This window comes from Toxorhynchites rutilus, chromosome 2 (assembly GCF_029784135.1).
Source record: "Toxorhynchites rutilus septentrionalis strain SRP chromosome 2, ASM2978413v1, whole genome shotgun sequence".
Classification (NCBI taxonomy): Eukaryota; Metazoa; Arthropoda; class Insecta; order Diptera; family Culicidae; genus Toxorhynchites; species Toxorhynchites rutilus.
Genome location: NC_073745.1, coordinates 157,173,146 through 157,196,569, shown reverse-complemented (window position 1 = coordinate 157,196,569; position 23,424 = coordinate 157,173,146). Strand labels below are relative to the sequence as shown.

Sequence of the window (23,424 nt, the reverse complement as noted above, 5' to 3'; positions counted from 1 at the left end):
AAAAATTAAAATGTATTTTTAGGGAAACCCGACGGAGAGAGCTGTTTAATTTAGTTTCGCGTTATAAACATTGATTTAATACTCACTTTCCTAGTGGTGTTTATACATGGTTTTGCAGAATTTAGCGTTGATGTCATTTGACAACTGTCCTGAGGCGCCTCCCCTCGGATTTTTGCAAATATTTTAGTAGATAATTGCATTCACAGTTTTTGTAGCGAGACGGTTCATAACTTTTGTTTTGTTCGCATTATATTGCGAAAAATACGATTTCTATCACTGCTATATTTAACACATTTGACAGTAGCAAAAATAGATTGAGTTTGTTAATTGTTGCGAAAAATGATCAAATATTTAAAAATAAGTTTATCTTGTTACAAAATCTGTATAAAATATGCATGGATATCTAGTAATCTGTATATACAGATTTTTGGTCAAAAAACATGCTGAAAACCTGTATCATTACAGAAAAATCGGTATATGTAGCAACACTGCTTGGTGTACCCGTGATGCAATCTAATAGCATCAGTTTATGTTCTGCTCTCGCATGGAATAGACATGAAAAATGATTTGCGTGAGAATGCGTCCGAGCCAAGGAATATTCGCACCCGTTTACAAATTCGACTGGGTGTTCCCGTGATACAATCCAATACCATCAGTTTCTGTTCTGCTTTCGCATGGAACAGTCATGAAAAAATTTGCCGCATCATGATAAAAACGAAATTAATTTTATGCAAGGTTATATAGCCTTTTTTTCGTTTTCACTGTGAAATGCCCTCAGTTTCTATTCTGCGTATGGAGTGATAATGAAAAATCTCGTGTTATTCTCACGTGCTTTTACAAGCCCACTCAAATTCCATCGGTTCGTTTCGGGACCATCAACAATTTCGAAAGAGTTGAATTAGGGTAAATGATCTTGGTTTGTCCAATTTGGGGTGTTTTTACGCAACTAGTGAATGCAAATCGATTTTTCTTCATGAAAATCACACATAATCGATACGAGTTTGGGTTTGTTGAAAAGCCCCAAGTATCTAGTTGCTAATACTACCATACGGTGTTGAAATTATTCAAATTTTTATGTTTTTCAACAATTTTCCTTAAAGAAGAATTATGATCATGGTTTGACCACTTCTGATCATGGTTTGCCCAAAAAAATGATCATGGTTTGTCCGGTTTTAGAAATCTCCATTTTTGAATGAAAACATTCGAATTCACAATTAGATGTTGCATTTATCATTGCTTGAGTTTACTGTCATCATATTGATTCATTCATAATTTAGGCTTTCTTCAGAATATTGCCTTTTCTTGGGCATTTTAGAAGTGTTCACCTCAACACAATCAACACAGAAAAACCATACTTCTGCTATGTGCGAAGCACACCATAAACAAACATAAACAAACTGCAGCGCGCCAAGCAGTTGCCATAGAAATCATGTGGACAAAACAACATTATTGAATCGGACAACTCATGATCAGAATTAAGTTCATCAAAATGCGTTAACTTAATGGTTTAGCTATGTAAATCCGATACTAATGGTGAGCAAGCATGATGTTTACAATATTTATAAGTGTTGTAATCCAGAAAAGGTCTGAATACGTGCCAAATAATCATCTGGTGATCGATTAAAAGTTAGCTCGAATGAGGGGCGCATTGACACAAATAGAAGGTGTATTTTAAAATCCTTTAAAACATGTGATTTCGTAAAAATATACTATCAAACTACTATAAATCATGTAAAAGGCAATTTCATTTATATGTTTCGAAACATTCGAAGGCCTTATTTGACACAGGAGCGCTGAATTAGAGCATTCAAAAAAGTGGGCAAACCATGATCATATTTTCGACTGGACAAACCAAGATCATTTACCCTATATGTTAATAACAATTCCATACCCACACACTAAAAAGCAAAACTTTCAGCAATCTTTCACAATAATTATTCATTCATTAATTAAGAATTGATTCAATTGCAATTTCAAATAAATGATTACCGAGCCAATGATAGTCCTACGTCTACCTAGCGGTTATATCACATATATAATCCACTTCTTGTTTTTAATTAATTGCAAAAAGAAAAAAAACTTATTGTAGCGAAGCCAAGATGATATTTTGCATAATATGACTCCACCAGTAAGTGCTGGTCGAATTCGACATACAGTCAATCCCAAAATTGAGTATACACATGCTACTTGACGAAACTCTCCATTTATTTGGTACAAAATATTTTGAATACATTTTTTCTTTTGATGCAAATTAATAACACACACATTCAACTAACTATGCGCGCAAGAAAATTTCGCGAGAAGTTTTTTGCTAATCATTTATTCCAAAAAATTGAAAACAATCTCCATTCTAAGCATCGCAAAATTGAGTGTACCCCTTAAATTTCTCCAAACGAATTAATCTTTTAGTGAGATCTTTGCGAATTAGCGTACTTTTTTTACGTCAGTTTGTGACGTCAACACCAAACCACTGCTTGGGCAGTGTTGGTTTTTGTTTTTTGTAGATTTTCGAAAAAGTTTTTATTGAAATGGCAAGTAAAAGGAATGAAATAGATATTGTTACACGTACAATGATAATAAGTAAGACTTGTCGAGAAAAAACATTGCGGGAAATAGCAGCTGCTGTCGGAAGAACCCACTATACAGTAAAGAAAATCATAAACGAGTCGAAATACGAAGGAACCATGGAAAATCCCCCGGGTGGAGGACGCAAACGGATCCCACCTTCTGATGATGAACGAGTAATTGTGTGAACATTGCGAAAGAACCCTATAACAAACATTCCTAAATTGACTTCCGAAGTAGCCGGCATCATTGGAAGACCTGTCAGCGCAGACACTGTCCGGAGAACAGCATACAGGAACAATCTGAGAGGTCGTGTTGGCCGTGAACATTATTTCATCTCGAAGGTAAATATTAAAAAAAAACGACTACAGTTTGCTAATGCATGTGTAAACAGACCTAAGGAATTCTGGATCAATCCCGTTCTGGTAATCTGCAGTCTCCCGTTCAGAAATTGAGTCTCCATCGTGATTATTACTTTCAACCCGAAGCAAACTGTCTTCATGATGAGGATATGCCTGATTTATAATATCCCAATCAACTCAAAATACCTCCGCAATCACCGGGCCTGAACATTATATTTAGAGTATCTATAGTGGGAAAACAAGAACCATCTGAAGAATAAAAATCCAGGGAACGAAGCGGAACTCAAAACGACGATTACGGAGATCTGGGGCACTTTCATCTACAGTGAACAGAAATCTCACCTCGGCGCTAGTAAAAAATGCTGGGCGCCAAAAGGGGGCCATACCAAACACTAGGGGATTGATTTTTGTTAGCATTTCTGAACTGATTTCATTTTTCTTTTTACGAAAAACTTGAACTGTACATTCAATTTGTCATGTCTCAATTGGAGATTTTATGTTTTTTATTTTAAACATGAAGTAGAAATGTGATCACTTTATTTTTTTTCTTATCACTAGAGTAGTGCGGGACACCTAACTGCGTGCGTGCGCACCTAACTGTTGTCGTCCAATAACTCTTGAAATGAAAACAAATGAAATTCAGTTTGCTTACCAAATTGTAACCATATATATTATCTTCGAAACTTAATACAAGAATTTCTCGAGTTTTGTTTGTAGTTAGACACATCCTATTTTAATACAAAATGGCAAATGCGTACTTTTGCCCCATAGTGGGGAAAAGGTGCGCACCCTACGGGGCAAAACTTGAATTGTACTTATGAGGTAACTTGTAACAAAAATAAATTCTTTATCATTATCAGCGGAAGAAGCATCATTACCAGAGTGTGTAGGCACCATCCAGTGGAGAGGAGGGGGGGTGCTGTATGATGTTTTAAGGGTAGAGATGAGTTGGTGTTATGGTCGAACATACCACGTGGAAATTTTTGAGAGGGAGGAGACTGACAATATAAGATATCTGAAAATGTCCAACATTTGAAACAGAATTCGTTTTTATTAACAAACTAGCTAAATCATGAGGAACGGACACCGAATCATTTTTAATAATATAGATCAAGTTTATAAATACATAGTTACCTTCACTTAATTTATTTGAAACTCATTGTTGAAAAAAAACACAATATTTATTTGAAGTTCCTTGTGAAAACATAAATGAAACATAACCGTTATTGAATTGAATGCATGGTGAAAATAAAAATATTTTAGATTTGAAATTCATTTTGAATTATTTTTGAGCAATTGTTTATTTTTCTTCCTCATCTTGGATTTCAGTTCTGAGGATTCCGACGCTTTGCCTTGGAGCACTGTTGCTTCGTAGCGATGTTGTATGATTCGAAGAGACAGACGAGGGTTCCTCGTTAAGCTAAAATCCCAAACTCTTTCTGCCTGTTTTACAACTCGGTTGAATTCGTGCTGGAGGATCTTGGCTCCCGCAAAATCAAACGTCAGACGACGTAAATCTTTGATAGTCATACCATAGAAAGCTTTGTCCAGTGCTTTGCAATGGCCCGCCAGATCCTCAGACTGTTCACTCGTAAATATTTGTCTGAACCGCCCTAGGTGCTCGTTGGCACAATCCAGCAGAAGCAGAAATGTCAATAAAAGAAGGTTCAAGTCATAAATCACTCACTGACATAAGCCTCTGCCTCAGAGTTGATTCAGAAATATCGAGAACTGCCGCAATCCGACGCTTCGAGACTCCCTCCCGAAGCCTCCGTCGGTCCGACAGCATCAAATCAGTTTTTTTTCTTGTGGGTCCCGTTAAAAATTTGATTGAAAACATTTTATAATTTTTTTCAGAGCAAAACTCTGGTGCGAGCTTTTGCCCCACAGCAACTGCGCACCTTTGCCCCACAAGCAATTATTGAACTAATCCAATTTTTGAAAAAGCTCTTGAACTTTTTCACAAAAACGAATACGCACTATCATCTACTATAGACTGAAAGTTTCCTTGACAGTGTAGTTTCGAACTTTTCAGTTATTTGAGGTAAGTAAATCGTCATCTCCGAAACTGAAAAAATTAGATCCAAACATCAATAATGTATCAAACGAATACACTGTTGTGGAAATTTTATGCTCGTTTGCTTCAAAAAGGCCAATGCACACTTTTGCCCCGGGCGTACCTTTGCCCCGCACTACTCTACATAAGAGTAAAATGGATCGATTTTACGATGAATACGAGGTCTGTTTAAAAAAGTATCGCGACTTTCGAATTTACGCAGGTTAAGTGTTTAGGTTCATCTTCGATTTTTGTCTATTGCCTATATTTAGAGAAATCCCTTCGTAGTGCTGAAACAAATTCGGCTATGGCTGTGGGAATGCTTAATGGAATGAGATAGAGTGGACCACCCTATCTACAAGAGCTGTTCTAAAAGTATCACGATTTTTGTATGCCCACGGATTACTTATATTCGATGTCAGTTGTTGACGTGCTCGGGCATCCGGCACGCTTTGCGTCGTTCACATCTTTTCGATCCTCCGAGAACATTTTTTCGAACTCCAATAAACGTTGTTTCGCTCCAAGGTAGGTTCACCAGATGTCACAATCAACATTCGGAATGTGTTCGCGCACTTTATTTATTTATAATGATACTACATCCCATTGAGAGATTAGATCTTCTTCACAATTTTTCGCCAATAATCCCGATCCATGGCTGCAGTTCTCCAACTCCCGGCTGCACCGATTCTTGCCAAGTCCTGCTCCACCTGGTCCAACCACCTCGCTCGCTGGGCTCCTCTCCTTTTTGTTTCTACCGGATTCGATGCGAACACCATCTTTGCAGGGCTGCTGTCCGGCAATCTTGCAACATACCCTGCCCATCGCACTCGTCCAGCCTTGGCGACTTTCTGAATGCTGGGTTCACCGTAGAGTTGCGCCAGTTCGTGGTTCATTCTCCTTCTCCATACTGGTGCGCCTGTACACCACCGTATATTATTTATTCTGAGCACTCGGCGTTCGAAAACTCCAAGCGCTTGTGAGTCCTCTTCAAGCATCGTCCATGCTTCGTGCCCATAGAGAACAACCGGTCGAATTAGGGATTTGTACATGGTACACTTCGTACGGGGTCGGAGTTTGTTGGACCTCAAGGATTTGCGGTGCCCATAGTCACGACTTCCATTGACAATGCGTCTTCGAATTTCACGGCTGTTGTTGTTGTCAGTTGTTATCAACGAGCCAAGGTAGACAAATTCCTCTACCACCTCGAGCTCGTCGCCGTCGATCACAACACTACTACCAAGAAGAACTCTGTTGCAATCAGTCCCTCCAGCTAGTATGTATTTAGTCTTAGACGCATTGATCCCAAGCCCAATCAGCCCTACTTCGTGTTTCAGTCGGGTATACAAGTCGGCTACCGTCGCATGTGTTCTTCCGATTATGTTCGCGCACTTAATTTTTGTTTTTCACACAAAGTTCGATACAGATTCTTTAATCCATTTTTGTAATAGGCAAAAATCGAAGACCAAAACACGTGTAAGAAAAGCAGTTGTCATAATTAACTGAACATTCAAAATAGCCGTACTTGTCAGCGTAAGTGAGAGACATGAGTACCAACATAATGCCACAAAAAATCTAGAATCTAATTAACATAACCCGCGTAAATTCGAAAATCACGATACTTTTCGAACAGACATCCTATGAGTCGCATTTAATGATTTACTTTTAACCCCGAAAAACTCAAAAATAACAAAGCAGCTCGAGGTGCATACTCAATTGTGAGATTGACTGTACATATCCGAAATCGTGGACCATGAACATGAAGTTATGAACCAAACTCAGACATATGTAAAATAAACTGCTTTGACACGTTAGTGTTTTTGTTTTGGCATCATATACTTTTGGTTATGTGAACATTTGTGATTGTGTGCTAAATAAGGTAAATGATGTTGGTTTGTCCATTTTGGATGTTTTCACGCATCTAGTAAATGTAAATCGATTTTTCTTCATGAAAATCACATGTAATCAAGACGATTTTGGGTTTGTTGAAAAGCCCCAAGTATCTAGTTTCTAATAATACCATAAGGCATTCAAATTGTTCATTTTCCAAAGTTTCTTTACGATTTTCTTCAAAGAGAAAATATGATCATGGTTTGCCTGGTTTTATTACCATTTTTGAATGAAAAAAAAAAATTTTCAAGTAGCTGTTGCATTCGTTTGCTTGAGTTTCTTGTCATCATATTGATCCATCAATAATTAAGGCTATCTTCAGAATAATGCATTTTCTTTGGCATTTCAAGGGTGAACAGCACTTAACACAGAAACTTTATTGCTGTTTCGCGCGATGGAGAACTTAACAAAACAAAACAAACAAACTGCAGCGCGCCAAGCGGTTGCCATAGTAATCATGTGTACAAACCAACATCAGCGAGTCGGGCAAACCATGATCAGAATTGAGGTCATCGAGATCCATTAATTACATGATTTAGATCTATCTAGATCAACATGTCAAAATGTCTATCTTCTTTGATCGTTTCTCTTCATCTACATCCTCTTTCATTAATAACTCAGCAGTAACAGGATTTCCTGATGTGTTCGACGGCAAGGAGTGTGAAAAGGGGACCTCGTTTATCAAACTACATGGCAAAACTGGAGCAAAATCTGTCTGAAAGGTCGTGGTTATCGAAAGAGAAAGACGATGAAGAGAATCGATCAAAGAAGATAGACCCTTTTGACATGTTGATCTAGATATATTGGGTTGGGGCAAAAGAAATGTCGTATACACTTATCCCTCTATTTACACGGTACCTGTTTTACACGATTTCGCTTTTGCACGGTTTATGGAATAACAAATTTTGAAAAACTTGAAGAATGTATATATGTAGTTCATATGAAAACAAATAAAAAGGATGATAGTTTTGACTACGACTGCGATTTTATGTTCCAGAATTGGCAAAAAAAAACAAAAAAACAAGAAAACAAAAAAAATAGAATGATAGTTTTGACTACGAGTGCGATTTTATGTTCCAGAATTGGCAAGTTATCAATTTACTAGCTTTTTTGGAGTTTTGATGTGTGATTTGTGTCAATTTTTCAAACTCTTAGAATACCAGGAATATCTACAAAAATGAAAAGTAAAAGAAAGTTATATCTTCGGCTTTCGGCTGAAAATCTTTTTAATAGATTTAATGATAAATAAAGCAAAACAAATCTACGCAGCTGTTAATTGAATCTTTTATCACTAAGTCTGAGGTCGAATCTGAGATCTTCCTGAATTCGTCGACTGAACCAGAATCGCATCAGGAATGCTCAAGTGATAAGGATGACTTTATACTAATCAGAATAAAAAGACTGGAGATTTCTAAAAGTGGTAATAGCGAATAAACTCATTACAATTTAGTTTCTTGAAGAATTCTTTGTTTTATTTGTATCTAGAATTCATAATGAATTCCATATAATAATGAAGTTACCTTCTAAATAGCAACAAGTTTGCGAACAAAACGGCGTATATTTGACTTAAATTAGATAATTTTAAGTATGTTAAATAAAGCGTCAAATTTCGATCAGAAATACGACATTTCTTTTTCCCCAACCCTACCCTTAGAAAAATCCTCGGTCGAAAACTACTAAATACATTTGGTAATGCAAAATTAGTAGAATGTACAAATTTTTTGTACATATTGTCAACAAACCCGCATCCCTACCAGAGATTAGTATATTTTACTCGATAACATTAGTAAGCTTGGATATTGTCCTATCTGAAAATTGGTGAGAAAAGCGCGTATTAACCATTTTCATTGTTCCCATAAGGCAATACGGAGGTATAATAAGGATATAATTCTGATACGTGCATCTTCGGCGAGAAAATGTAGCCGATATTGGGCTTCCGATCATGGTTCTGCTTGACATATGTGTTTATTAGTACGGTCGAAAATGACTATAGATTGGTAGTATTTACCAGAAAATTCGTTATATTTACTAATTATTTCTCTCAGTGTATATATCTGATACAAATCGTGTGCAAGCATGATTTTTACACTATTTGTATGTGTTATAATCCATAAAAGGTCTGAATACGTACCAAATAATCATCTGATGGTTAATTAAAAATTTGCTCAAATGAGGGGCGTATTGACACCAATAGAAAGTGGATGTTATAAACCTTTAAAACATGTGAATCCGTAAAAAATACCCTATGAAACTACTGAAAAAACAATTTTATTTATATTTTTTGAAACATTTGAATAATTGATTTGACACAGGTGCCCTGAATTAGAGTATTCAAAAAAGTGGACGAACCATGATCATATTTTCGACTGGACAAACCAACATCATTTACATTAATCGCCATTTGCGGCGATTAAGATGATTTTTTCTTTTGTTTGAATAAAACGGCGACCTTGAGTGAAACAACTTGTCAAGATTGTAAGGAGGGGAATTTTGATATGTACGACCGTCCGCGTGAAGGAAGACCCAAAACCTTCGAAGACGCCAAATTTGGGGAATTGTCCATGGTCCAAACACAACAAGAGCTTACTTATGAGGATTGCATGCGTTGCGAATGAAACAATAAACTTGGGTTCATTACGATTTAAAAGCAAGGTACCGCCGTTCCTTGTCGCTGCTCATGGCAAGGTACCGTTGTACCGCTGCCCCAGCAGCAAAAAAATTAAAGGTATTCTTCATGACAGCGCGACCGTTGATGAAAACTGGATCCATTATGTTCTAATATGAATTTTAGAATTGGATGATCTCGAACCGATTTTAAAGAAATCGATTTTTGTCTATACCGATTTCCATTTTTTTATCGATTCTTTGTACTCGGAAAAATTGTGAAGATCTTTTTTTTTCGATCTTAGCAAAACTTGGATGGAAAAACGGATAACGTAGGAGGGGTTGTCAATAACAGCAATTTGAAATTCATAATGTAACTATACAAATCAACCACCTGTCCATTTTACATCCACTGTCCGCCTTACCCGCACCTACCCTATATCCGATAGCTCGAAAATATCTCAGCTGGATAGTGGCATCAGTTCCAGCCGAAAAGATGTTTTCTAGAACTAGCGCTACAACCAGGAATCGGCTTCGACTGAATTGGTTGTAAGCTGAGTTCTGGGCCGATACCAGTTGTTCGATTTCTAATAATTCTTTCTCGACTAATTTATTTAAATCAATGATCACCAAACTCAAGTGTACGGAATCGCTCCCTGAAAGCAAGTGATTTATTCTTACAAAATTCGGAATATATATACAATGCTTATCCTAAACAACACATACCAATAACCAATATAGCGTTGGTTATCGCCTTCTCTCGTGGCATCTTCAAATTCCCAGCATCCTTCGCTAACATAACAACCGAACACATGTCATTTTCTGGTATTTTAATTTTAATTGCCGTGCGTTGTCTGCATGAGCCGACCGACAAGCGATCCTGAAACGCATCACGAATCGTAAACACATGTTATCGCCATTTCTTCGCTTCGTTGCCTCACACGCAACGTGGGAGGGATTTCTTGGGCACTTATCTTAAAAGAAACATTTCGCCCTCGTGATTCTAAAATTCTTTTCCTGTTTACTTCATTCTATGTTACTTCGTAAAATCTGTCTCCTACTTCCAAGACATGTTTGCATTTACAGATAGGCGCATATCTGTTCCACATTTTCTGTTGATTATTGTTTAGTTATTCTTTTCCCTATAGAAATTCATGTATCAGACAGACATCAAATAGCAAATATATCGCAGATCCTGCTTTGGAGTTTGTTTATTTTGTGTTTATTGTTTATTTTATGTTTATTTTTCCCTTACAAATACACCAAGAAGTATTTTACGGTTACGGTGGGCTGTAAGGAAAGCTTTAGAGCGGAAGACGAGTTAAGTTTGATTCACATACAACATCCACGTCATTCATTCATACTGCTTGTAAACTACATCTACTATTCGTAACATCACTCCTCATAAGTTCTTGACAGGGTTTTGATTTGGAAATGATTTCTAACTTTTTTTCATATGTAAATTAACACGGGGTGATTTGGACCACCCCTTTATCTCAAAAAGTACGGCTCAACTTGGATTTTTTATAATGTCATCTCCTTTTATTGTTAAACCGTATGTACCTAACGTAAAAAAAACTGGTAAAATTCGATAGGTGGAAGGAACACAGCAAGCACATTGATTGCCAAAAAATGTGAGTTTTCCGATCATGGTTTTAAGGCAGGAGACCGGAGACAGTCCGTAATGCTTTGTTGTAGATCGGTGCCAGATATTTTGGGAGCTTGTCTCCAGCCAAACACGTCAGTTCAAGGCCATAGGTGAGGCGGCTGCTGATGATGGTTTTGGCCACCCGTAGCCGAATATTTCTGTTGTTGCTCCGGTGCGGTTTGGAAATGGTTTTCAACAGATTCAACCGGGTGGCACAGCTCTTCTTAACTTCTTCGAAATGGCGGAGGAAGCTAAGTTTGTGGTCAACAAACACTCCAAGGATCTTTAGCGTTTTTCGGCGGGAATGTTGTTTTTGTATAGCTGGACCCTGAAGTTGCGAGTGTAAGGACGTGGCCGGCGTCGTTATTGGCTATTTGAAGCTCGATTCACCAAAACTTGAGAGTGATTTGCTACTCCCAAGCGTCATTTGGTGTGTTCTTTGTGAAATTTCGCTGGTTCAGGTAAATCACGGAGAGCAACTACGAAGTGCACAGTCTACCCAAGCTCAAGCTCAAAAAATATTTTACAACAACGCGACAACTTCCTCTGAATTGAGACTTTTTGAAAAAATTATCCTACGACAAAAAGAAGCCCACACTTGACGGTATTCATCAAATTTTCAAGAAGAAAATCTGCATTGTTGTGTTTCATTTTCAAAGTAAACCTAAATATTAAAAACACCAACAATGTGATCAAACGTTCATTTTCGGATAAAATGAAACAAATTTTTCATTGAGACATCTAGCAAATTCAAATTTAATCGTGGGAATACCGAACATTACATACCATACATGCTTTCTACTAACTATATCGCATAATTAATGCAATAAACCTCAGTCACTTCAACTGTCCCGGTTGTTTTTGAACCGGATCAACAACTCATTATCCGAATCTGAATCGAATTCAGAACTCGATTTAACTTCTTTTTTCGTGACCACTCTCATAGCGCTTGTACGCTTGATACGTTTTCGTTCCGGTCTCCAATCGTCGTCATCGTCATCGTCATCATCAGTATCCGAAGTAACGATTTTCTTAATTTTCCGCTGTCGCCCCCGTTTGTGTTGCTGATTGTTCCCCACAGTTTCCGCCACTTTCGCCAGTAGATATACTTGCTCGGTAATCTGTGCCACTTTGTCTTCGGAAAGATTCTCCAGCTGCAGAACCATTGTTGGCTGGCGCTCGAGGAACTTTTTACACTGCACTTGTACGATTTTCCCCTCATCATCTTCATAGTGCAGAGGCATCAGAATCGCCCGGTTATACATTACTTCAGTCATTTCTTCGTCGTTGGCACTTCGGACATAGTTGAGAATGTCTTCGACGGAACCACATACAGTGCGATGTGCATCCACCTTACTCAGTAGTAGACCATTCGGGAATAGCATCTTTATTTTCAGGAAGAACGATCGATATTGATCCAGATCCTTTAGCGAGAAATCGTTATCATAGGCGTTGTGAAGTAAAATTTGATGTTCATTCAGGTGTGTCAGCTGCTTGAACTCGCGCTTACAATAACGACAATTGTATTGTGCCAAATGAGTTCGCATATGCTTTGCGATGCTGTATTCACTGCTGAATAAATCATTGCAGCAACTACAAATGTATCGTATTCTCACCGATTTGGTCGTCAAACTGAAGCTACTAGGCAGTCCAGCGAACGCACAGGTATCGATATGATTCTCATAAGTAAAGCGACTGTCGAATGTCAACTCGCAATGGTTGCATGTATACATACTGTTGTTTTGCTCCAGCATTCTGTGGAGGAAATCATCGTCAATATAATCACACGGGTCTTCATTCTTACTTGCGTGGTGATATATCTTGAAGTGTTTAAGTAGGTCGACTTTCTCGCCTGTGAGAACGAACGGACATTCGCCACATTTGAACACGTTTTGGTAATCAACGCAGGCAAATGTTTGCGCGGGATGGCTTACCAACGCGTGCGATTTGATGTTATAGTATGAGGAAATTTGATCACAATAAAAACATTGTACCAGCTTGAATAACTTGAACATCAGCGGTTTCGCACCGTCCTCGTCCTTGTGCTGTTTGTTCCAATGCTCCACGATATCATCGACTGTGTCGCACTGTACCTGGCAATAGTTGCATACGTATCTCACGAAATAATCGAACCTCTTTCGCTTTTCCTTCTCTGTGATTGAATCGTCAAACACAACCAGTGTTTGATCCGGGTGGCTCGCTAGAAAATGTTCTTTTGTGCACGGGAGATCGTTCGACGAGAAGGAACAAGATTCAGTGCCACACGAATATCTGCTCCTTTTGCTCCTATCATCATGTGCTGTTTCGCTGCCACCGGTCGTCACCATGGCCGATTCGTTGGCTATCGCTATGAGCTGCTTTGGGGGAAGCTCGTGAAATAATGAAATAATTAATATTCCGCTAGCGGGATGATTGGAAGCGAAATGTGCTTTGAAAGCATCGTTTTCGGAAGATTTAAACGAACAGAGCGAACACTTGTATTGATTGTCCGTTAGCTTGTGATCAGCTGTCATATGGTCTACCATTTCAGCACGGGTTTGACGAATCGTTTCGCAGAGATCGCATTGCCATTCTGGTTGGGTTGTAACAACAATAGCCTCCCGTATTACCGCCACTGGCACTGAAGGATCGTGGTTCTGCTGGATATGCGCCGTGATCAAATATTGTTCGTCCCGGTAGTAATCACATTCGCTGCACTTGTACAGGTTATTCCCATGCAGTTTCAGATGATTTGTGATGCTGTCCACACAGAAGATACCTTCATTAATAAGCTGGTTACAATGCAAACACTTGTACTGTTTTTCATTTCGGTGGTTTAGATACATATGAGCTCTGAAGTCTGCTAATGCTGGAGGGCACTCAAATTTGCATATACCACACTGGTACAGCTTGATTGGATCGATCTTCTCTGGGATAGCCATTTCACTAGTTGTCGTCGTGGACACAGTGCTTCTATCAGTTGATGCAGAGTTATCTGTCAGTAACAATTCACCTAGATGCTTCTCCAGGTGACGCTTCATATTCTTCTTTATCTTGGTCCGGTAATTACAGCTTGCACAAAATACGTCTTCCGAGAAAATATCCTTTTCCGGCAGTTGATCAATCTCATCGGGAGTGAAACGATTTTTTATCAAAGTGGCATCTTCTTTTAAAATATTCTCAACGTAATCCCGCAGCTGAACGCCCGTGACATCCTGCGGACATATCACTACTAGATCATTGTGGATGTCCCGCTTTTTCGGATGCAAATAGGAGAGGATAACATCGGTACTATTGTGATCGTGCTGCACATGAAGTATCATCATCTTTAGGAAATGACTTTTCCGATCACACAAAAAACAGAGATACCGATGCCACCCGTGCGTTTTGATGTGTGTAATCAGCTCATGTGCGGTTTTGAACCGATCAGAGCAATGGTAGCACTTGTAGTTGGCAACATTGTGATGCTTCAAAAGATGCAAGTTAAGTTTAACAGGATCACTGAATCTGCCGTTACATTTCTCCACTCCACAAATATTCAAATCCAACCCGGAAAATCCGGTATGCTTTATCGTCATGTTCACCTTTCTCTCCAGACGATCAAACTTTTCGATACTACCATTGAATAGAAAATCGATCCGAATCTGGGTGGTACTGGAAAATTTTTTCAATCCTGTTGTGTCTTTCGAGCTGCCGGGTTGTGATACATCGGATGGAGCTGGAGATTCAGATTTGTCGTCATTTGCTCCAACATCTTCTTCATATTCCTGATTCTCTCCGGATACCGTGCAAGATTGGGTATCTGCTTCCGCTACCGTGGTCGTGTACATATCGGTTTTCGGTTTAGGAACAAGCGTACATGCACTGTTTTCCACAATCTGAACAGTGAGATTAGAAGCAGTGGAAATCGATGCAGTCGAACTGGATGTTGTCGTGGATGTTACGATCGCTGGTTTAGCAGTGATGGTGGTACCGGGTATGTTCGGTAGTATTACCAACCCTTCAGGAGAAATGGTAACTGAGGGTGACTTTAGTGGTGCTGCCAAAGACTGGTCCGGAGGCAAATGGGCAACGCTTTGTACGCTGCTTATTATCGGTAAACCATCGCTACGCTGAATCGCGGTGAGTGGCGGAAGAGATACCATTCCTTGCACACTGCTTATCACAGGGAGTGGTGTTGATGGTGGCGATGGAGGAATGTTTTGAACACCTCCCTGAACCGTACTGATCATTGGCATTTGAATCTGTGGCATGGCTGGTGATGGAGCACTTGCTGGCTGACTGCAACTAGGAGCCGCAGGGCCTTGCACCGTTGGGTTGTTTGAACTATTTTGCACAGGAATTGATATAATTAAAGGGCGTCCTGCTTCGTCCGTTATTTGAATTTGAATGTTGGCTGCAGGAGTAGGTGCATTGGTACTAAAAGTAGCAACTGTACTGGGAGGAATTTTAGTAACGGTAGATACCTTTTTCTGAAATTCTATCGAATCATTTACGTTGAGACTGACTGGCTTATTATTTAGCTGATCTGTCGAATAACTACATCGTTTGAACAAATCAGGCGAGACGGTACAGCTCATCGTCTTCAATTCCATCGATTCAACTTTATTAGGCGGATATTCAACGCCATCAGGCCTCTGTAAAAAGAAAAAAACATTACTTTGCTTTTGTTTTGCTAACATGTATAAAACTTTACCTTTTTATTATATCGCACACAGCAATACAAGGGTTTAGAGCTATGTGCATTGCTAACGTGTAGCGCCATCGTGGATTTTGTGTTCGCCCCGAACAAACAATACACACATTCGTACAATCCGATGGAATGCAGCAGCAAATGTCGGGCCATGCTTTTCTTCTCGATGTTCAAATTACACACCTGGCAACAAATGAAATTCTGCTCATGGCTAGCGAGATGGGTCATGTAGGCCGACAGAATATAGTACGAGTCCTTGCAAACTATAAAGAGAAGAAAATTTCAGTTGAGATAATGTTGCTTCGTTGCAAGATTTTTTTGACGTGGGACTACGTCTAACCGGAATATATAGGGGGTAAAGTGAAAACCCAAACACAGAACATGCGGGAAAAAATGCAAGATTTCGAATGCTTATAACTCAAACATTTCTTACTGGATCGGAAAGATGTTTGCATCAATCGATAGGGAATATTTCTACACATCTATCGCAATTAATAACATGTTATTATTCAATAGATAAACAATTTAATAATTGTAAAATGGTCAGTGTTATCTAAACTAACTGCCTCGTTTTGATTGACCCGATTTACGGTTTCCCCAGCACAGCCATCAAAACCAAGCAGCCTTGGGAAAATAGGCATTGAAAATACATGCAAGTAGTGGGACTTCCAGCAAATTCGCGGTTTGAGAAGTACGTACACTTGAGAGATGCAAACTTCAGAGGGAAATGTAAAATAAAATAATCGTTTGATAATTCTGCCGTTCATATATTTTGTCCTAGAAATCATACCACACGTAAAAGGACTGTCATTAAATTTTCTTGTACATAATCTATCACAATGTATGGATTGACCTTACATGGCATTTATTTAGCCTTTTACTCACACAGTAAATAAATTGAATTCAGTTGAATTCGGAAATTGTTTCATTCAATCAAAAACTCAATCAATACAAACGAATGATTGCTAAGCTAAGGTAGTTCCACGTCAACCTTGCGGTTATATCATAGTTATAACAAACCCATTTTTTTTGTCTTGCAAATATCTCCATAATGCATCATTAAACTAAAAACAGTAGAACCCCGATTATCTACGTAATTAAGTGATAAGGTCACCACGGATAACGCAGAAATCTCGCGTAACTTTTGAAAAGGTCCAATGTAACATTTTCGCCAACTCGAGAGAAACGAAGACCCGAACATTATTTCGCGAATTGTCCTAAATGCTATCGATCTTTATCACTGTTTTCACCACTAGCTGTCAAGAATAACTCCATAAAACCAATCGTAACTGTTGTTCCGTGATTTGAGATTAAGGTTGAAGCCTCGCACCAAAATATGTTACATTGGACGTTTTGACTGCCCGCGTTTGCACATTGGACATATTATGTTGCACTATATAAATTTGAAACTAACTAATAAACAACAATCCAAATATCAGCATTTCGTCCTGAAGACTTATTATTATTATTATTACTCGTTGAATTGCACTGAAATCGAAAACAACACCTGTAAGAAACAAATTCCAAAACGACTTAGGTACGACTGCGTGTTGTTTTGACTGCTTTGTTACTTCGGACGTTTCGGCCGTCGGAGGAAAGTGGTGTCCAAACAGCCGGTTGCTTAAAATCCGAATCTGTACATTGGATATTTTTTGTATCGGCGACAAAAAGATGAAAAAGATAGATACGTGAACGATTGTTTTTGTAATACATTCAATGATTGAAAACTAATAGCGTGCATCCATCAACTCGATTTGTTTACATTTGTTACATAGGACCTTTTCAAAAGTTACGCGAGAAATCATTAAATTATATAACTGTAGGGTCGTGTGTACCGTTCAGAATCATATTTCCGACACTTTGTTCTAATATATTGAAATGCTTAAGGTGAAGGTGGAAGCAAGCCTTTGTAGTAGTATAGGTAAAACCACGTTTGAAAATGGGGTAATAGTGTTTGTTAAGGAAGAGTAATTTGTCTCATTTTTTTATCTTTAGTAAATAGATCAATTCACTTATCAGACTGTGTGGCGCTTCACTGACACGAGTCTGAGAATACATTTGAAAAAAAAACTATACAATACTGAAGTTGAATATATGAACAATTGCAAACAAAAATATACATGTTTTCCAAAACTTAAAAGAAGTTTCTTACAGTTCAATATACTGGTTTTAGAAATAATTGGCCAAATGTTTCATAAAAATGTGTTTTTCCATGTTTTTTACTGAAATTAAAACAAGCCGAAAAGTAGAACGTTTTATTGGTGCGAGTATAATGGACATGTAGTGGGGGGAATAAGGACAGGTTCATAATATACGAAGCGTACACTGGAGACAAAGTTTAGTAAATGCAGTTACCAAATCTTTAGTAGTCAGAACATTGGTAAAATACACAAATGTTTTGTATATATTACAAAAAACGTGTAAAATCAATGTCAGATGCAATGAACATCCCTACTAGAGATTCGTACATTTTACTCGATACCATTAGTAATCTTGTTCTTTTTATCATACCTAGCATCTGTGATGTGTGCATTTTGCCATCGCCATTTTTGTTTTGGAAACGAAGCGATTCGGAGGTAAGCATTCTGCTCTTGTTTTAATTTTTTTTGTAAATATCTATTTTTCGCTTTCCTTTCAGCTTATTATTTTACCCAAACAACAACTTGGTATATATATATATATATATATATATATATATATATATATATATATATATATATATATATATATATATTTTATTTCTTTATTTTATTAGTGGTACTAATATGAACTGCTTCATATGTGGTCAAATGTTCGACACTTTGCGTTACATGACGAAACATTTTCGCTTAGTTCATAATAGGACTGAAAAGGACACATATGTATGTACCCTCCAACACGGTTGCAGCATCACGTTCTCGAGCTTAAGTAGTTTTGTTCGACACTGCAAGAACCATACGAATTCAACTGAGAATGAAACTAATATACAACCTTCGATTACATCCACGGACAATAATGCAACAATGACAAATGATGAAACATTTTCGGACACCTCACATATTCTCAGATCTATGGACGATGAATTTTCATTGGAAAAGGGTGGTGTATCATTCACTTTGAAACAACACAATAATATCAACTTTTCAAGGAAAAATGTTGTTGGAATTCAAAACGATGTGCTCAAGGATATAATAGAGCCCATGGTAACTTCAATTCTGGATTCTCTTGAACAACATTTTCATGAATGTTTGTCGGATGAATTGAGCAAGAAGATGGTCGCCTCTTCTTTGAAGCATCGAATTTCCGACCCTTTTGGGCATTGCCGAACTGAGCACACACTGTTAGACTGGTTGAAGAGAAACGATTATGTGTGTGACTTTGAAAAGTTCACCATCGATGAGAAAATAGAAGAAAAACATCATCAAGGAGAAATAATATATGATGCACACAATATAACCGGTGTGTTACTTCCGTTAACATTCCAGTTTCGTAAGATTGTTGAAAAATTCGATCTACCTGAAATATTGCGTGGAATAGGACGGATTGAAGCCGTTTCAGATAGCAATGCACATTTCCTTCACGGGTCACTGTGGCGTGAAAAAAAATGATTGGAGCTGGAAAAAATATCATACCCTTCCATTTATACATAGACGACACGGAGATTAACAATCCTCTTGGACCACATACCGATCCGATTACTTTTTTATACTACTCTTTTCCAGGAAATTTATTTAGCCGCAGTGATTAAATCTATACATTACAAAGAATTTGGAAACGAAAAATGTTTGAAGGCTGTTGTTCGAGAAATTAAAAATTTGGAAGAGCACGGACTCACAGTTTCAACTTCAGAAGGTTCAAAAAAAGTTTATTTCGTATTGGCGCTTCTAATTGGAGACAACCTAGGCCTGAACAAAATTCTTGGATTCACGTCTTCATTCAGCCATAACTTTTTCTGTCGCTTTTGTAAAGCTAAGAAGCCAGTAACCCAAACAATGCAAGTCGAAATACCGCAATTAGCTAGAAATTTGCAGAATTACGAGGCCGATGTTAGTATGAGTACCGCTGATTCAACGGGAATAAAGGAAAGCACGATTTTCAATGAAATTGACACCAACATCATCACCAACAGATTTATACACCATTAGTTCATCGTTTATCAAGATTAATTCAAAAATATGTTCGAAAAATATATCCAACTTCTGAAATATTTGTAGAAAAATATGGAGACAAATCCGAATTCTGATCTCAGCCAAACTATAATGGATGTGGAGAATGAAAATATCATCGAAACATTCGTAACTCAGGGATCGGAATCTCTAGAAATTGATGAATTACGTTCACTTTTGTGCGAATGGGAGATGATGAATTTGTTGGATTATTTTATAGGTAGGTATTTCATTCCCCGGTCCAAAGAACTATACTATATCTGTTTTTATCTTTTTTTGCAGAACAAAAAATTTTTGTCAGAATTCTGAAGCGTTTGACGCCTGAAATGTCTACAACATTATTTCAGGGTACGAATATATTAATTAGCGATCGCATTAATTTCCATTATCATTGGTCAAAATGGATCAAAAGAACAAATAAAATAAATTATCATCCAGAGTATGACACTAGCGAAGAACAATCTCACTATCTTAAATTGAATGGAAATGATGAGAAAGCTACCCCATCAACGAAGAAAATTGATTTGAATCGGATATTGAAATCTAACTCATACGGAAAAAATTTAATAGATGAATTTCGTTGCGACAAAGTCATGAATGAAAATTTACGAAAGCTTTTATGTGAAAGCGTTTTGCAATATTGTATCGAATACAATCATCACTTGTCTGTAAAAGATTGTGCATCATTAGCGAAGCAGATTTGCGAAATATTCCCAGGAGAAATACAGGTACCTAAAATATAATTAAAATATTTATTTGATTTTATTGTATTATTTACCGTTCAAGGAATACTATTTTATACAACAGAAGAACTGTTCTCCACTGGGAAAACTATATCACAAATATAGGAACTGGAAGAAAAATTGGAAAATAAGTAACAGAACAGAAGAAGATTGTTCCGAATCCAGAAACAAAAAACGGAAGATTACTCAGTTTCCTGTCGGACTTAACGAATAAGAGCGTATTAGAGCACTTTCGTATGAATATGAAAATATGAATTATAAAGAAAAAATGGAACGTTGGACAGCGTGTGCCGGATCGAGGATTAATACAATCAGAAATTACGGACGTGATTGTATGGAGCACATATTCAATGAATGGCCTCATTATAAATTTCCTGATGGATATCGTTTGGTACCATTTGTTAATATTAGTTTAAAATTCTATAAAGTAACGCTATTTGAATTGTTCACAGTTGGAGGCAGACTTCATATTCATTCATGGGCAGAAAAACGAACTCCTTGACAATATGGAGAAATTTTTGAACATAATGATTGAGAAAATATTACCTGATCAGTCGGAAAAATTTTTCTCCGCCGAAGATTCCGAAATGTGGAAACAATTGGTGGATAAAAATAACAATCTCACAAGAAGTAAGCATTTTTCATGTTTATATAAACAATTTTCACTTTAAGATTAACTACACACAAAATTATACCCCATGCATTAATTATTTATATATTTTTAATTATAAATAATTGTTTATTTATTGTTTATACTTGCTTTACAGGTGCAACATGCTTGCTGGTGTTTAGACTGATTCAGTCTTTGTTATCTCCATGCAGAATTTCCTCAAAAATTCTCCAAGATGTGGAAAATACTAAAAACGTTTCAAAAAAATTTTATAGTCTACGGGAGTCAAGGGATGCCTTTTTAATAAAGTGCACCAATGAAACTGACTTGAATGAGAAAGTCTCCATTAAATTAGCTAAAGAATCGTCAGTATCTCCTTATATCTTCATTGTTGGATCTTTGAACCAAGCACAAGCGTTCATAGTAAACTTTGAGAACATTACCTACAAATTTCACAGTCTGACGAAAGCTATAGATATTTGCTTCAAGGCATACACGTTGTTCAACATAGCATATCCAGAAGCATGTTCATCTGTTTGGGATATAATTAATCGTGTGTTTTATAAGTTGCCGGACGACAACACGAACACGAAGCCGTCAACGTATTTGTTGATAAACGAAATAAGAAGTATGTTATGAGTTTATCGCAATATGTTAAAAATGCATTTTCAAATTTCTTTTTACCAACAGCTGCTATGGAGCAATAAATACCAGGAAGGGATACTTCGATGCAGCTATTTTAATGAATTTTCGATATTAATGAAAATGTAAAATGAAATTGGACTAGATAAAAGTATAGAAACATCATTTAATTGTCATGTACATAAAATGTTTAGAGAAAAGAATTCAACTTGAAATAAATTCAATGGAGAAATTATTGAAAAAAATAAATGGGGATTTGGTTTAGACAAAAACGAAACGATTCTCTACATTGAAACAGCATAGTAAACACCATTAAGATATATCACATATTGGACTTGAAATTTGCAATACTTAACCTATCCTAGAAAATTTCAGGTAAATACACATATTTTATAATGAAAACATTCGTCGCTTAGAATTAACATATTTGTATTTCTCTTTTTCAGATGAGAACGAAAAAAGGATAACCGAGCTAGTGGATTGAAACCGCCCAGAAAATTATTGCAATATTGGACATTTGTGATTTATATTAAAATTTGATATATTTAAATATTTGTCACTGATCATTAACAATTTTGTATTTTTCTTTTCCAACTTCAGACTAAATGTATGGAGCACTTTGCCATGTTTCCTGTAGAAGCAAAGCGATTCGGAGGTAAACATTTCGTATTTTCGTGATTCGTCGTATATAAATATCTTGTTTTCAGCTTTCAACCGTGGAAAATTACTCAGAGCATTATTATTTTATAGAAGCATTTTGCACTTTTTGTACTTTGTGTTTATTGGATTTAAATGTGTTCGTTTGCTCGGTAGAGTAACTTTCCATACTTCCGCCAGAGAGAACAATAAGTTTGATTTGATAAGAATCAAAATAATTCACCACTTTTTTCTCTTCTTTTGTAGCTGGCCTTGAAAATACCGTGTCATTCCGAAGGCTCAGAATACATATTCATATAATTAATCTATTATAAATACATATATATCGTGTATCATTACAATATTTATGTTTCTCTTATTTTGTACAGGTAAATATTAAGAAATGGATGAATCAGGCGACTGGATTAAAAGACAGTACAATTTTGGAATACTGGGCTAAACATTTGTCACACTTATGCTATCCAGAAAAAATCTCGGGTAAATATGCAAATTTAAATTGGAATGAATTCATCACTTGTCACTAACATATCTGTATTTATTTTTATTTATCAGGTAACGGGAGGACACAAAATAAGACACAAAGTGCTGTTTTCTGATGCCTTCGATTGCCGACCAATCAGTAAGGAAAAGCATTGTGGTCTAGCAGGAAAAAGAATATGAATTGAATTATAATGAATCTGTTATTAGTAATTAGTTATTAGAAAATTATTATTAGTAATGTATAAATAATATGAGTATTTGTATCATAATGTGTAATTAAACACAACAATTTCAATAAAAACTAATTATCAATAATATCATAAGTGATAATTACGATCCCTGATTATTATCCC

At 37.0% G+C, this 23,424-nt stretch overlaps 2 protein-coding genes and 1 long non-coding RNA gene across 7 annotated transcripts in view; 2 read left to right on the top strand and 1 right to left on the bottom strand.

Annotated features, from left to right (window-relative positions):
• Window positions 1-11,837: 11,837 nt before the first annotated feature.
• LOC129771950 (uncharacterized) overlaps window positions 11,838-23,424 on the bottom strand; it is a 154,571-nt gene continuing 142,984 nt past the window's right edge. For all 4 annotated transcript variants that reach the window (XM_055776109.1, XM_055776110.1, XM_055776112.1 and 1 more), the window contains 2 exons: window positions 15,798-16,057; window positions 11,838-15,738 (listed from right to left, as the gene is read on the bottom strand). In XM_055776109.1, the coding sequence (XP_055632084.1) occupies window positions 11,965-15,738; window positions 15,798-16,057 (4,034 nt within the window). In that variant the 3' untranslated portion in view covers window positions 11,838-11,964. The remainder of the gene's footprint in view (window positions 15,739-15,797; window positions 16,058-23,424) is intronic.
• Window positions 20,514-21,168, top strand: LOC129771954 (uncharacterized). The gene is made up of 3 exons (XR_008742512.1): window positions 20,514-20,667; window positions 20,726-21,073; window positions 21,135-21,168. It is a non-coding gene; the product is annotated as an uncharacterized LOC129771954 (long non-coding RNA).
• Window positions 21,173-23,316, top strand: LOC129771953 (uncharacterized). Of its 2 annotated transcripts, XM_055776115.1 has the most exons (4): window positions 21,173-21,312; window positions 21,450-21,920; window positions 21,983-23,068; window positions 23,144-23,316. In XM_055776115.1, the coding sequence occupies exons 1-3, from the start codon at window positions 21,189-21,191 to the stop codon at window positions 21,997-21,999; spliced, it is 612 nt and encodes a 203-aa protein (XP_055632090.1). In that variant the 5' UTR covers window positions 21,173-21,188; the 3' UTR covers window positions 22,000-23,068; window positions 23,144-23,316. The 2 variants fall into 2 exon arrangements, 1 of the variants encoding a protein (XP_055632090.1); XR_008742511.1 differs by lacking the exon at window positions 21,173-21,312 and having other exon boundaries at window positions 21,466-22,309; window positions 22,381-23,068.

Bases quoted from the DNA above. Each gene is read 5' to 3' on its own strand.
- LOC129771953 (XM_055776115.1), top strand. From the start codon at position 21,189: ATGGAGAAATTTTTGAACATAATGATTGAGAAAATATTACCTGATCAG. The intron at 21,313-21,449 runs GTAAGCATTTTT...CTTGCTTTACAG, and splicing joins AAATAACAATCTCACAAGAA to GTGCAACATGCTTGCTGGTG.